Source organism: Microcaecilia unicolor, chromosome 8 (genome assembly GCF_901765095.1).
Source record: "Microcaecilia unicolor chromosome 8, aMicUni1.1, whole genome shotgun sequence".
Taxonomy (NCBI): Eukaryota; Metazoa; Chordata; class Amphibia; order Gymnophiona; family Siphonopidae; genus Microcaecilia; species Microcaecilia unicolor.
In genome coordinates this window covers 33,665,735-33,679,732 of record NC_044038.1, presented here as the reverse complement: position 1 = coordinate 33,679,732, position 13,998 = coordinate 33,665,735, and the positions used below count along the sequence as shown (strand labels likewise).

The 13,998-nt window shown below is 41.5% G+C and overlaps 1 protein-coding gene across 1 annotated transcript in view; it reads right to left on the bottom strand.

Moving 5' to 3' along the window:
• Positions 1-2,173: 2,173 nt before the first annotated feature.
• The window catches only part of RRN3 (RRN3 homolog, RNA polymerase I transcription factor), a 50,536-nt gene continuing 38,711 nt past the window's right edge, over positions 2,174-13,998 (bottom strand). The window contains exons 14-18 of the mRNA XM_030211084.1: positions 13,090-13,274; positions 6,776-6,884; positions 4,259-4,411; positions 3,168-3,249; positions 2,174-2,566 (exon numbers count right to left, since the gene is read on the bottom strand). Of these exons, the coding sequence (XP_030066944.1) occupies positions 2,408-2,566; positions 3,168-3,249; positions 4,259-4,411; positions 6,776-6,884; positions 13,090-13,274 (688 nt within the window). The 3' untranslated portion in view covers positions 2,174-2,407. The remainder of the gene's footprint in view (positions 2,567-3,167; positions 3,250-4,258; positions 4,412-6,775; positions 6,885-13,089; positions 13,275-13,998) is intronic.

Here is a 13,998-nt window from a genome sequence, read left to right as displayed (position 1 = left end):
CCCCAGAGGCTGTAAAGAAAGGAAACAAGAAAGGAAAAGAAATTCCTGCCTGACCAGCGTCTAACAGAGAATTCCTAGGCACAGAAGAAGAGGTAGCCTTATTAACCACTAAAAGATAAAGAGAGTGACTAATGGGCTCGTTCCTACCTGCTGGGAGACTGAGAAAATACTGGGGCTAAGGTCACATGCCGGGTTGCCAGGTGGAAAATTTTTTTCCAGCCCAATCCAGCCCAAAAAACAGCCCAAAACCCGCCCAAACACAAACCCCGCCCCTGACACCCCCACCCCTGCGTCATCACCCCCGCCGCCATCGGCCCCGCCTCCCACGTCACCGGCCCCGCCTCCCCGTCATCGGCCCCGCCTCCCACATCATCGGCCCCGCCTCCCACGTCATCGGCCCCGCCTCCCCGTCATCGGCCCCGCCTCCTATGTCATCGGCCCTGCCTCCCACGTCACTAACCCCGCCCAAAACGTCACTAACCCTGCCCAGAAACGTCACTAACCCCGCCCCCCCGCGGCCGAAAAAACCGCCCTGAAGCCCAAAAACAACCCAAAAAACCGCAACCCGCCGCGGGCAAAAATTTCCCGTGGCGGGTCGCGGAAAACCGCCCAATTGGGCGGTAAAACCGCCCACCTGGCAACACTGGTCACATGGCCAGGGCTCCTATTGGCTTTCTAGAGTCAGAGTTTTTTCTCAGTCTCCACCTGCTGGTAGGCGAGCACAACCCATCAGTCCAATCCTGGTCCGGTCCGGAGGGACGCTAAGGAAGCTAGATTGTTAGCCTTCCAGTTTTATCCCATCTTTTGGAATTTCTCCTACGTCTCATTTGCATTTTATTGTTTTAATATATTCCAATTTCTTTTTATGTATGTACACTTTTTGATAACCACGTTGTATATATGTATCACTATGACAATGGTAAGAGATTCCAGTCAGAATAAGGACTCATTTACGAGTACCTAAGCAGAACAAGCTATTACTACAATTGTCTCAGGAACAAAAGGTATGTACTGGAGGAAATGATACTGCTTGTAGTACTTAAAAGACTTTGCATCATATGCTGTAATACAAACAATGACCCTAGTAATTTCAACAAACAAAAGGATTTTTTAATAGTAAAACTGAGAAAAAAAAATAAGTATTTTGAAATTTTTAAGTAAAATATTGCACTATTCACACATGACAAAAATAAAAAGATTCACACAAAAAGGTTTCACGACATGTAAAAACTGGTCACACAGACTATGCCTTCATGTCTTAGTGCCCTCTGTAGCAACCAAATCACTTAGGGCCATGTTCACTAAGGCGTGCTGTAGGCATGCTATCGTTTTTAGCACGTGCGCTAACGCTAGAGACATCCATAGGAATATATGGGTGTCTCTCGCATTAGCGCATGCTAATTTTTAGTGTGCGTTAAAACCGCTAGTGCACTTTAGTAAACATGGCCCTCCGTTTCCCAAGACACTGGCTGGAGTGACTGTCTTTCACAGGAAGAGAGCATAAACGTAGGGGATATTCCTGAACTTAAACGGCTATCAGGAGAGGTACTATTACTTCTTCTAGGGCCATATGCCATACAAAGTCCAAACCAAAAACAGAAAATCCCTCGGCCACTGGTACACACACATATCAAAATACTACCAAACCAAGGCAAAATAGTGTCACTAAAAATGTATTTGAAGTGCTCTTAAAAAAATGTATATTACTTTTTTTATACAGTATGTGTATAAAATTAATTTAAAAAATCAATTAAAAATATATACACATTTTTTAAAGAACATTTCAAATAATTTTTACAGTGACACTATTTTGCCTTGGTTTCGTAGTATTGACACAAAGTCTAAAAGCAGAAATTGTTGTATCTCACAAGAATATCAAAGCTCTTCTCACGTAAGCCTAATAAAAACCGGTGCATTATCTTCAGTGGACTCTCAGATCGGAGCTCTGACCTCAGGAAGGATAAGAGCTGAGTTGTCTGACCAGATAAGAAGTGAGGCACCTGCATATGGAACTGTATAGGAATGTTTCAAATGGTGCCCAAATTTGTATGTCATTTACTGAATCCAGGCCTTAGTGAGTAATGCGAGGGGGCATAAAAAAAAAATACCGTCCAAACCCTGTCCATGTTTAAGTTGAGGAAATTATGTTCAGTATGTTCTTATTTTTTTTTCCCAGATCATTTTAGAATTTTAGTTCAGTTGACAATTTCGGCACAGGTTGATTATTGCAATTCTCTTTATCTTGGTAGTGCTGAATAGGATTAGGAAGCAATTGATTGTAATTCCAAATGTGAATTCTTGGAACATAGTTCAGTTTTATACAATTTTATGTCCGTAATTATCTGAAACTCCTCCTCTTCTGGCAGCATGTGACCATACTCCACTTCTGTCCCCCCCCCCCCCCCCCTCAGAGATGCCGATGCAAGAATGTTACTGGTGGTGATCCCACACTACTTGTTGGGCTGAGGAGATGCGAGTCGAAGGAGCCTGGAGTGATTCCCACTGTGCCGTCACTTTGCAGTGTCTCATCTTTCAGAAAATCATCTTCATCCGTCACAGCTCCAGCCTACAGACAGAACAGAAATACGTATACGACGCATGAATCCCTCTCCATCAACTTTCCACCCAAATAAAAAGGGTTTAACAAACAAAGGGGTCCTTTTACAAAGGCGTGCTGAAAAATGGCTTGCGGTAGTGTAGGTGCAGGTTTTGGGCTCGCGCCAATCCATTTTTCAGCGCGGCTCTGAAAAAGGCCTTTTTAAAAATTTTGGCTGACAATGGACATGCGGCAAAATGAAAATTGCTGCGCGTCCATTTTGGGTCTGAGACCTTACTGCCAGCCACTGACCTAGCGGTAAATGGGTGGTAATGACCTACGCGCACCAAATGCCACTTGGCCCGTGTACGTTATGTGCGCCCGAAAATAAAATATATTTTTCAGATGCGCGTACCGCACGCACGCCAAAAATGAAATTACCGCAACAGTCACGTGATAATCGGGTGGTAACTCCATTTTGGTGAACGTTGGCCGCGCGTAGACGCTTACACGGCTTAGTAAAAGGAGCCCAAAATAAGTAGTTCCTTGTTCTTTTCAGCTCTCCAGTAAAGTTTCACATGTTCTGTGAAGGAGTAGATTTAATCCTTGAATCCAATGAAGACATTGTTACCTTTTTGGTGGGCTTCTGAAAACTTTCAACACTGGACTCTTCTTCCCAAACCTGATATACAGGATCAATAGCCTTCTTTGATCTGGCGATACAAGGAGTTTAAAAGGACTGCATGATTACCATAGAATATTATTACAAACATATGTCTCTATACAGAGAGATTTTCTGCACTAACACAGCTGCTCATTTTTCAAGGTTTTGTATCTGAAAGCAAAGTGTGTGCATGGATCAGAAACCCTTTCACACAGAAGAACACAAAGTAAAGCACCTCAGGAGCCACTACGTAGAAACTCAGTCCAGAGGACTCATGATACATGTGGATCCCAAGTATTTTTACAGATAAACCCCTGTCCACTACACACCATTAAAATGCAAATGATCATTGTAACCAGTGACGTAGCCACAGGTGGGCTTGGGTGGGCCAGGGCCCACCCATTTATGGCTCAGGCCCACCCAACAGTAGCACAGGTTTAGTGGTTACTGGTGGGAATCCCAAGCTCCTGCCAGCTGAAGATTTCCCCCTGATGGTAACAAAAACGCTACTCTCCACGACACCAGCACCTGCGCATGCTCAGTTTTCAGTGCATTCCTGCTGCCAAGGTGGAAAGAAGCGTTTTCCCATTTTTTTTTTGGAGAACACTTGGTGCCCACCCAATTCTTGCCTAGGCCCACCCAAAATCTGTTGTCTGGCTACGCCCCTGTATGTAACTGGAATTGCCTGTAAAGATTTTCATTAATAAGTTTTTAGAAAAAGAAAACTAGTGTACAGCATGTATATTTCAGCACATAGTGGTTACTGTCTATAGTTTACTCTAGTTTTATTGTACTTCCTAAGCATTACTCTGTTAGATAGTTTTAATGTGGGCTTTTTTTGGGAGTTATAAAAATATTTCAACTTGTTAGATACTTGAAACATCATGTTATTTTAAATCTGTACATTTAGGTTCAAACTTGTGATTCCCATTCTTGTCTGATATTGCCTAAAATGGGTGACTATTCTAATTTATTTTCTTTCTAAAGAATAATATAATACAGTTTCAGGAGAAACATACAGCGTCTTTGCTGCCCATTTTATGTTCTGCATCTCCCACCTTTTCAAAATGCAGGGGTCAAATGGGAAAAAGCTGTCCAGAGGATTAACACACGTCTGCACAGAGTCTCCACCCGAGCTGCTTCTGATGACTGGAATTGACTGACGGTTGTTTTTCTCAATAATGGTGTAGCAGAAAACCAGCTGGTACTTCCTTAAAGGGGAAAAAACAATGCATGTAATAAACTCTGAATGCCTGGGCATACATTTATACAATGCCATTTCAGTTTCATATATATTTGCAGCCTTCCAATCCAAAATTGAGCCTGCAAGTAGGTGGGAAAATGTGGGGTACAAATGTAATAAATAAATAAATAAATAAATAAATAAAATCTTCCAAAAAACACACATAATCATTGTAACACAAGACATACAAGAGAATAAATACAATACAGAGTAAAAATAACAGCAACCTGAATTAATCACACTCATGAAACCAGCGCTGAGCATTAGGGAGCTATTTAGAGTTCTGCAGGAGAATTGTACCTGGGCACGCACTCAAGGGCTGTGTATTACACATAGTTCTTGAGTGCATGCCCAGGTAGAATTCAGAGAAAAGCCCTAACCTGTCAAACCTTGTGGTCCAGTGGACCCCAGACCCCCCACTCCCCCAAAGATACGAGGGTCTGGTGGTGGTGGTCCGGTTGACTCAGACCCCCCCCCCAAACATGTCCCTCTATGTTAAATTGTACAGCGCTGCGTAACCCTAGTAGCGCTCTAGAAATGTTAAGTAGTAGTAGTAGTAGTAAGGGTCTGGTGGACCCCTGACCCCAACCCCCCCCCCCCCCCCGAAAGTAAAACCCTGGTGGTCCAGGAGGATCCCTGGCAAGGACCCCCCTTCCCCAAAGACTAGCCTTGCCCTGGTGGTTAGCGGTTACCCCCCATACCTTGGAGGAGAAGGGACAAGGACTCCTTACCTCCTCCTGCTGGGCGGTCCTCAAAATGGTGGTGCCGTGCCCTGTGAATCCTGGGATGCACTAGGCGGGGCGTAACTACCATAAAAGGAGAAACTGGGATACACAGCGAAGGGAGCTACCATCTTGAGGACTGCCCCAGCAGGAAGAGCGAAGAAGTCCTAAGTCCCTCCTCCTTCAAGGTATGTGAGGGTTGGGGGGGCCAACCGTTAGGCCACCAGGGCAAGGCTAGTCTTCTTGGGGGAGGGCTTGCCAGGGGTCCCACTGGACCACCAGGGCTTTATTTAATTTTAGTGGGGAGGTCTGGGATCCACCGGACCTTAAGCACACGGCATTAAATTTTCTGTGTTTTGGAGGGGGTGTGCCGAGAATGAGTGTAGATGCGCTAATCAGCTTGTGTGTTGACTTTACTGATAATGCAGAAGCTCTTAGCGCCTCCTAACTAGCTTTTTAAAATGGCCATGCACTAATGCTAACATTAGCACACAGTCAAAAGACAAATAACAGAAACAGGTCAGACGTATGGTGCGTTACAAAATGTACTTAGCATGTGGTAAAGACTCACATAGGAATGCAATAAGCCCATTTCTTAGCACAGCTTAGTGAAAGGGCCCCTTAATTATTTGCCTTTCCAAACCCATTTCAATACAACTTACATTATGGTACTGTAGTTGAAGCAATGAACTCTGCACTTAAGTATGAAGTGATGCACTCAAGGCCACAAAGAGCATCAGCGGAAGAAGCAGGATTTGAACTCTGACTGTCTTGGCCAGGGGCGTATCTGGACTCTGGCAGTAGGGGGGGCCAGGGCCAGAGGGAGGGGGCACATTTTAGCCCCCCCCCCCTGGCACCACCGACCCCCCCCGCCATTGCCAGAGCCCCCCCCCCTTCCACCAATGACTCTCTCCACCTCCTCTCCCGCCGCCAACCCTCCCCCGCTGACGTTGTTTACCTTTGCTGGCGGGGGACCCCAACCACCGCCAGCCGAGGTCTGCTTCCGCCTGCTTTTAAAAATAATTCTTCAGCTGGCGGGGGACCCCAACCCCGCCAGCCGCCGAGGTCTTCAAAGTTCTTGTTCGTCGTCCTCCTCCGTCCGTGGCCATGCTATGCTGTACGCTGTTGATTCGGAGTCTGACGTTGCACTACGTTGTCCCCCGCCAGCTGAAGAATTATTTTTAAAAGCAGGCGGAAGCGGACCTCGGCTGGCGGGTTGTTGGGTTCCCCCGCCAGCAAAGGTAAACGTCGTCAGCTGGGGAGGGTTGGCAGCGGGAGGGGGGCCAGGGCGAAATCTGCGGGGGCCCAGGCCCCTGTGGCCCCACGCAGATATGCCCCTGGTCTTGGCCCCGAAACCACTGCTCTAACCATTACGCTTGTCCTTCACATAAACTGTCTTGTGAGGGCAACTGACTCTACTCTGGTGCCTTAATATGCCATCAACTCCCTCACCCTGTAGTTGCTGCTCCCCTTTTAACGATCTATGAAAAGGATCGTTTCAGAATAGATATGCACAAGAGGTGCTGAACCACTAACCTGAACAATGTCCCAAACTTTAGAAGGCACACCACAAAAATACTTATCACCAGAAATGAAGGGTTTCAACGTGCCTAGTGATGGCAGCAAATAGGTTCATCACTGAGGGCAAGCAGATCTTCAGGGGATTCAACTGGCACATGATAATACGCTCGAAATTCAAACTCTGCAGGTATGTCAATCCTTTGGGAATACAAAAGGTTCAAACATGTTGTTGAAAAAGGCAGGGTGAAAAATGTATATTGTGATTGTCGGACAAAAGACAAAATACACTATTTTGTAATGAAAAGCAGAGAGCTTAACCGCTTAAAAAAAAAAAGTGGCAACCATTTTTAAATTAGACACAGTTTACATACCAGAGTTTTTTTTTCCTTCTCTACTATTACCTGTAGAAATAAAAAGGCCAGGGAAGGAGTGAGAAAGGACAAACAGGACAGCTGGGAGGTGATAGGTAGTTCAAAAGTAAAATACTCAGACAACAGAAGTAATGTTCAGTACAAGAGGAAATGCATTTCTGTTTAAATTTCTGCAGTGTTGTGGTACAAGCCAAATTTGGCTTCTTGGGGTTTCCAGTTCAATTTTTTTCTCTTCATATTTATTTCAAATTTGTGATCCTTTGTTCTGTATTCAGTCACACAAATCCCCTAATTAAAAACAAAATTCACCAAAAATTGCACGCCTAATTTGCGTATGCAATTTAATTGAACAAGCCACTTAGTGCCAATAACTGGCTTTTAAACAAGCAATTATTGGCACCAATTGAAATCAATTAATATGTAAGTGCGTAAATTTAGGCATGTCCCGGAAAAGGGGGAACGGAAATGGAAAGGTCATGGGTGGAAAGTGGATTTGAGTTATGCGCAATTATAGAATAGAGGGATTCCAAGTGTAAATTTAGGTTAGGGGCATTTGCACCACATTTTCATTGGTGTAAACGGATGCGCCTAAATTTATGCATGACCCCTGCGCCTAAGTGCGGCTTATGGAATAGCGATTAAGCAGGTTTTTTTTTCCGTGCCAATTTTTTTAGGCATGATATACAGAATTTACCCCAAAACACAGACTCTCACCAGGGTGCAGTACTCTGCATGTAGTTTCTGTGTACAATTGTGTAGCAGTTCTAGGGCACAGTAATATTTGTAGTGCTACGTATTCATAGGTTTGTGGTTTTTGAATTATAAGAATTATTGCATCTGTTGTGTGGTAGTTTGCTATATGTATGCTGAGTTAAAAGATTTTTTTCAGGTTTTATATTATTTCACAATGTGCCTGGTAGCAGAGAGATTTATGTTGCTATTACTCAGATGACATGAGAATGAGAACCTCATTTTCTATGCAATTTTTTTAGTTCTGATCTGCCTCCATTGTTATAGGAGACTGTTTTTTTTTTTTTTTTTTGTGGATGCTGAGCATGTTTACATTTAGTTCTTAAGACATGCTATACTGTGTCAGACCAAAGGTCCATGAGCGTCACATATGTGAGCATTGTCCATCAGGTGTGCCTTGTCTGAAAGAGGTAGAGAACCATTGTATTAAAGTATGTTACTTGCAGCAGCATTTCTGGTATCAAAACAAAAGTAAAGAACAAGACATTCAAACATGTGATCCCTCAAGATCCAAAATTTTTCCATAGCTGCGGACAAATTTCTTTGCTGATGCTATTCACAGTTCCTGTGATTTCTTTTTTTGTTCTTGAACTGGATGTAGGTTGTAATTTTATAAAGATTTTTCTGCATGTGAAGCTCATTTTATAGGCCTTTTATAAACTTGCAGTTCTATGCATGCATAAAAGTACGTTTGCTGACTGGAAATACTTTTATGCAGACTGTGCACAGGTGTTTACTTCTAGTTTGAACAAAGCAGAGTATGTGGATAAGTGCATAAGGTACATGCACACATGCACTTCAACTTTGGAGCTGGTATAAAATTTGTGCATGTTAATTTGCATGTTGTCAAGGCTGGTTCAGGGTGCCCATGTTACCTTTATAAAATAGGGATAAAACAGGCATCTTCTTAGACTTTCAACATAGGTGTCTAGTTATTAAATTACCCCATTGAGGGCAATTTTCCTACTGCCTAGATAGATGCTAAGTGTTTACTTGCACACTAGTTTCAAAGTAAAAGTACATGCATAGCTTTACTTTGAGAACTGGCTACAAAAACGTGTCCACACATGCTTGCACCTCCTTTTTGTGAAGGTGCCTTTTTCAACTAAAACACACTGCCATGTGCTTTTTGAAAATCCAAAAACAAACGTTTCACTCCCCTCCCTAACCCTATCCCCAAATGCAGGTCGAAGAACTACCTGTGTATTTTTACCCTTGTATGAGGAAGGCATTATTTTTCAAGTAGACTATTTTTGCAGGTAAAATACTGTTTTTTTTCCTCACAGGAACAGTCTGAAAAAAGCCCTTGCTCTCTTCGATGAATGTTCATAAAAACCAACCACATGGTTTCAGATGGTAAAGTTGCTTCTGTACTAAATGGGGTCCTCCGTGGTCAACATAGCCACACAGCAGGTAATGTCATCCAGTGGAGCTACGTTGCTCTCTCTCAAAGTTCAGTAAATGAACAACTTACTAAGCTCCTGTACAAAAGCTGATCCTGTGCTTAACAGTCTATTTTTGTCTACCTGTGAACTGCAAATTTTTTGCTCCCTCTCCCTTTTATTTAAAAAATAAATAAATCCAGATCAATTGCTTCACAGCTGATGCTTTGAGGGTTCATAAGATTCTCTTTGAACAATCCTCAAAAAGAAAGAAATAAAGTCCTTCAAAGCAACGTTCCTGGATCTTCTAGCTTCAGGGCTCACGGAACAACATTTCGGACAGTCTAGGCGCATCTCATAATGATCCCCAACAGGATGTAGCTTCATATGGGTATTCCAGAATAACATTTTTTTTTTTAACACTGGGGACTTAAAAAAATGTTTTTTTTCAGGCATTGTAAAGATGTCTTCTGAAAGACAACTCGATTTTTAGTTGTTGCACTCACAAAGTCACTGATCTACTTTGCTAATCTGTTAGTACCTTTTTTTTTTTTTTTAAAGAAAAAAGGTGAGGCAGCAAAACCCCTGAGTGGTTTACACGTCGTGGATAAACATCGATTGGTAAGCAGGGAGCATTAACTGTCAAGTGGGAACTATTACACATACTGAGTTTTTCAGTGACAGAGTTTTGAGACACAGAAGCCCAACACCTGATGCTGCAGGTGACAGAAACGGAGAGCAAGGCCACCAGAACACTGACCCAAAGTGACCCTACCATCAAAATGCTCACTGAGGAAATCCAGAACTGCACTGGTTGTAGGTATTATCTTGCTGGAAAAATGTTTCCTCGCGATCAATTGCCTTGTTTTGAAAGAAATGGAATAACTTAGTCTTTAAGAACTTCGAGATAATAATCAGCATTCTTTTGTATTGTCATACAGGCTGGCCCTGTGGGGTATCTCCGGGATCCCCTTTATCACCCATTTTGTTTAATACTGTGAGGTCATTTTTGGGGAAGGAGCAGGAAGTATGTAGTAAAAACTTTTATTTATGCAGATATTACACTGATGGTATCAATAGAAGATCTGCTGGTTATTAGTTCTAAGGCTGAATTCTAAATTAATACAGCAGAGAAGTGGGTAGTTGCACATAAGTGTAAATTGGATGTAGAGAAAACCAAACTCTTCTTGTCATTTAATTCATAACAGATAGCTTGATTTTGATAATTAATGGTTCTTGCATTCCCTGTGGAGGCAGACACAAAAAATTGAAAGTAGTGTTAGATAGCAATCTTTCTTTTGAGAAACATGTTTCTCTGCTTACAAAGAAAGTTTTTCTTTATTTGAGTCGAGTAAGAAGAATTAGGCATTGTTTTGAGTGTGCTCAATTTAAACTGATTGTGCAAGTCTTGATACTAAGTCAATTGGATTATTGTAATGTTATTTGAGGGATGTACAATCACACTTTAAAAGAAGTTGCAAACACTGCAAAATACAGCGGTTAGGTTGGTCTACTCTGCTGGTAAATTTGTCAGAGTAACACCATTGTTGACTAAGGCCCACTGGCTGCCTCTTCAGGCTAGAATTTATTTCAAAGCTTCCATTCTTTTTAAATTAGCCAGTTTAGGTTTTAAGAAGTTTGATGGAATTAGTCCAGAGTATCTTACTGGGTTACTCTCGTTTCCTTCCAACAGTTAAATTTCTAAGTCTAGGGACTCATATCTTCGTTTTATCCTTATTTCTCAGGAGTAAGGTTGAAGACTCATTCTGCTATCATGAAGTTCATATTTGGCTTTCTTTACCTTTACACTTACGAGCCTCTCCCTCCTATTAGAGTTTTGGTTTGACTAATTGAATGTAATTCTTATTTTTATATGTATCTTTTTGTTACCCGCTCTGAACGTCTATTTTAGTGGGAGTTAGCGGGATACAAGAGCCATATTACATTACATGGTTTGGCTCCTCAATATATGCTTTCATTGATAAGTTATTCCAATTCACGATAGTTTTATAAGGTTGAGAGATTTTCTGGATTTGCACTTACTGTTATTTAAAGGAACCAGGTTCAAAAAGATTCTTCAGTCTTCCTTTCTTTTGGCAGCAACAAAAATGTGGACTGATTTACCGTTGGACTTTAGATATTTTAATAGCTATCTGTTGTTTCGGAGAGTTTTAAACACTTGGAGGCACATTTTCAAAGCACTTTGACTTACAAAGTTCCTTAGTAACCTAGGGAACATTGTAAGTCTAAGTGCTTTGAAAATGAGCCCCTTGGTTATTTGCTTCAGTGAATGATACGTTATACTGAAATATTTTTAAGATCTTGCATATAATGGAAAGGTCATATGTGTATTTTTCCAGGCATAACGGGTATCTTTTTATGTGGTATCCGTGGAATAGATTAGATTAGAAATAGTACACCATACTGTGCATTTCTGTAGATGTAAAACTGTCTCTACAATTTCATAGAATGTTCCGAATCCCAGATACAAGCTCTGCTCATTCACATACCCATTAGTCAACCAAATGCTTCAAACAGCTCTAAAACTATCTGCCAGAAACTGCCCTAGTAGGCCGCAGAATTTGAGTCACTGGTTTTTATCAATTTTTTTTGTAAGGAAATATTGGACATTATTCAGAATCATTTTGTAAGCTAATATTTCTTTTATATTAAGTTACTGAGAGAGTCATCTTACAGATCTCAGGACTATGAACGAAAGCTTCTCGAACACATGCAGTGTTTTCTAGAGTTCTCAACATCGTCGTGCTGACAACACTGCTAATTCGTTAACAGCAGTAGACTTTTCTACATTTTATTTTGCTTATCTGTTTATAGCAGATCTGCTTAGAGGATTCCATGCATGCAAATTTTGGCTTGGAACTCACATTACACTTGAATATTTGATATTCTGTCTTTTCCAAAGAGACAGCACAAAGCACATTACATAACAGGTGTGATGCAACGAACAGTACTAGTCTGATAAAGGGGGGGGGGGGGGGGGGTTCTTTTTTTAAATTTCTGTGCACCACTTTGTTCTCCACTTCTGTATGGCTCAATGAAGCTACAACTTGGGGGCAACACAAAGGCAATAACTGTATAGACATCCTGTTGTAAAATTCTCAAAAAATGCATATTTTAACAAGTTCCTAGAATAAACAAGTAGTGGCCAAATTTTCATACAAATGTATACCTGTTCCAAGGTAGAACACATGTATTTTATGAAGTATGCATGTACACCACACATCTGTCTCTGCCCCACCCACACTACACTTCTGGGAACATTTAAACAGATTACTGACAAGTAGGCACTATTTTTCTCTGTGCAAACTTTTTACATGTGTATACAATTTTAAAAGCGACATTTTCTGTGTGTAAATCATACATACTTCACAAAATGACCCCTGATGATGGGCAAGCTTCAGTGCCTTATGTATTCACTGACACCAGAAGCAAGAACTATTGCTAGAATGGTGTATAGAAATTAAACAGAATTAAAAAAACTATATACATAGAGACAATTAAAACTGGAGTGTCTTTTTGTGATCATTCTGTGTATAATTCCTTTCATGGATCACAGAAACCTGTCTTTAGTTTCTGTTCAGGCACAAACATTAGGGAAGCCTGGCAAGGAGGGCTGCATCTCTGGAAAGACGGCAAGCAGCTGTTACCATGTTACTTCTTCCATCCTCCATATAGCAGGACACAAATAATCACAGAGAGAATTTAGAACTCAGGCTAAAATTCAAAAGACCACTAAAATTGGAGGGGGGAGCAAAGAAAACTAATTCAAACATCCACAACTGGCCTGCTGCCCTAGCCTGATGGGTTTGTCGGGGTCAGCTGTGAAGATGAGGATATTAGTCTCATACTTGTGTTGGCTGTAGGCCCAATCACTCTTACCTTTCCGTAAGTTTCCTTCCAAAATCTGCTTGTAACGAAATACAAAAGTGTAAAAGACAGCCTGGCAAGCAGAGTAAAATGGCCCATGGTAAGTTACATCACAAAATGCCCGGCTGCCAGCATCCTGGTTATCAATGTACATGTGCAGCCAGTTAACCATCAAGTCCAGACAGGCTCTCACTGTCCTAGGAGACCAGAAGGCAAAAAAAAAGAAAAAAAAAAGTCTCATGCACAAGTTGGAATAGGTTACTGGCATCAACCACATTTTGATCTCCAGCAAACGCCTTCATTTTTTTAAATTACACCATGCAATACGTATTATTATAGGACTTCTGTCTTCTTGTGGCAGAGGTGGCTGCATTTAATACCGATTTTATTTACATGGATGCACACAGAAATTGTTCAAGGGAAACAAAAAAAAGGATATTTATAACAAAGATAAATAAAAAATAATATGAAACAACCCCCCCTCTTTTTAGCTTTGAATATTTTGGGGGTAAATTTCAAAGGGATTATCCCTGAAAAAAAGCCCCTAAAAACTGCTGTGTGGGAAAAAGGGGTCAGTGTGGGTATTTCTTGCAAACTAAGCACAGGGAGTTAATTTTTTTTTAACGTAACATAAGCGTTGCCATACTGGGACAGACCAAAGGTCCATCAAGCCCAGCATCCTGTTTGTACCCTGGTATGACAGTGTACCACTGGTTATCCTCCTTCTACCAGGTGATGCCTATGCCTATTATATCTAATTTTTAATTCAATGCAATGTATTCTAACTCTTGCATCTTATTTCTTCAGCATACAGACATTTCAAACAATGTTTTTTGTTCCAGCAACTGACGGTGATAACTTGCAATCTTGAAAATCTCTCTACTTTAAAAATATACCTGGTCTGGGTCTAAGTCAGCCCTC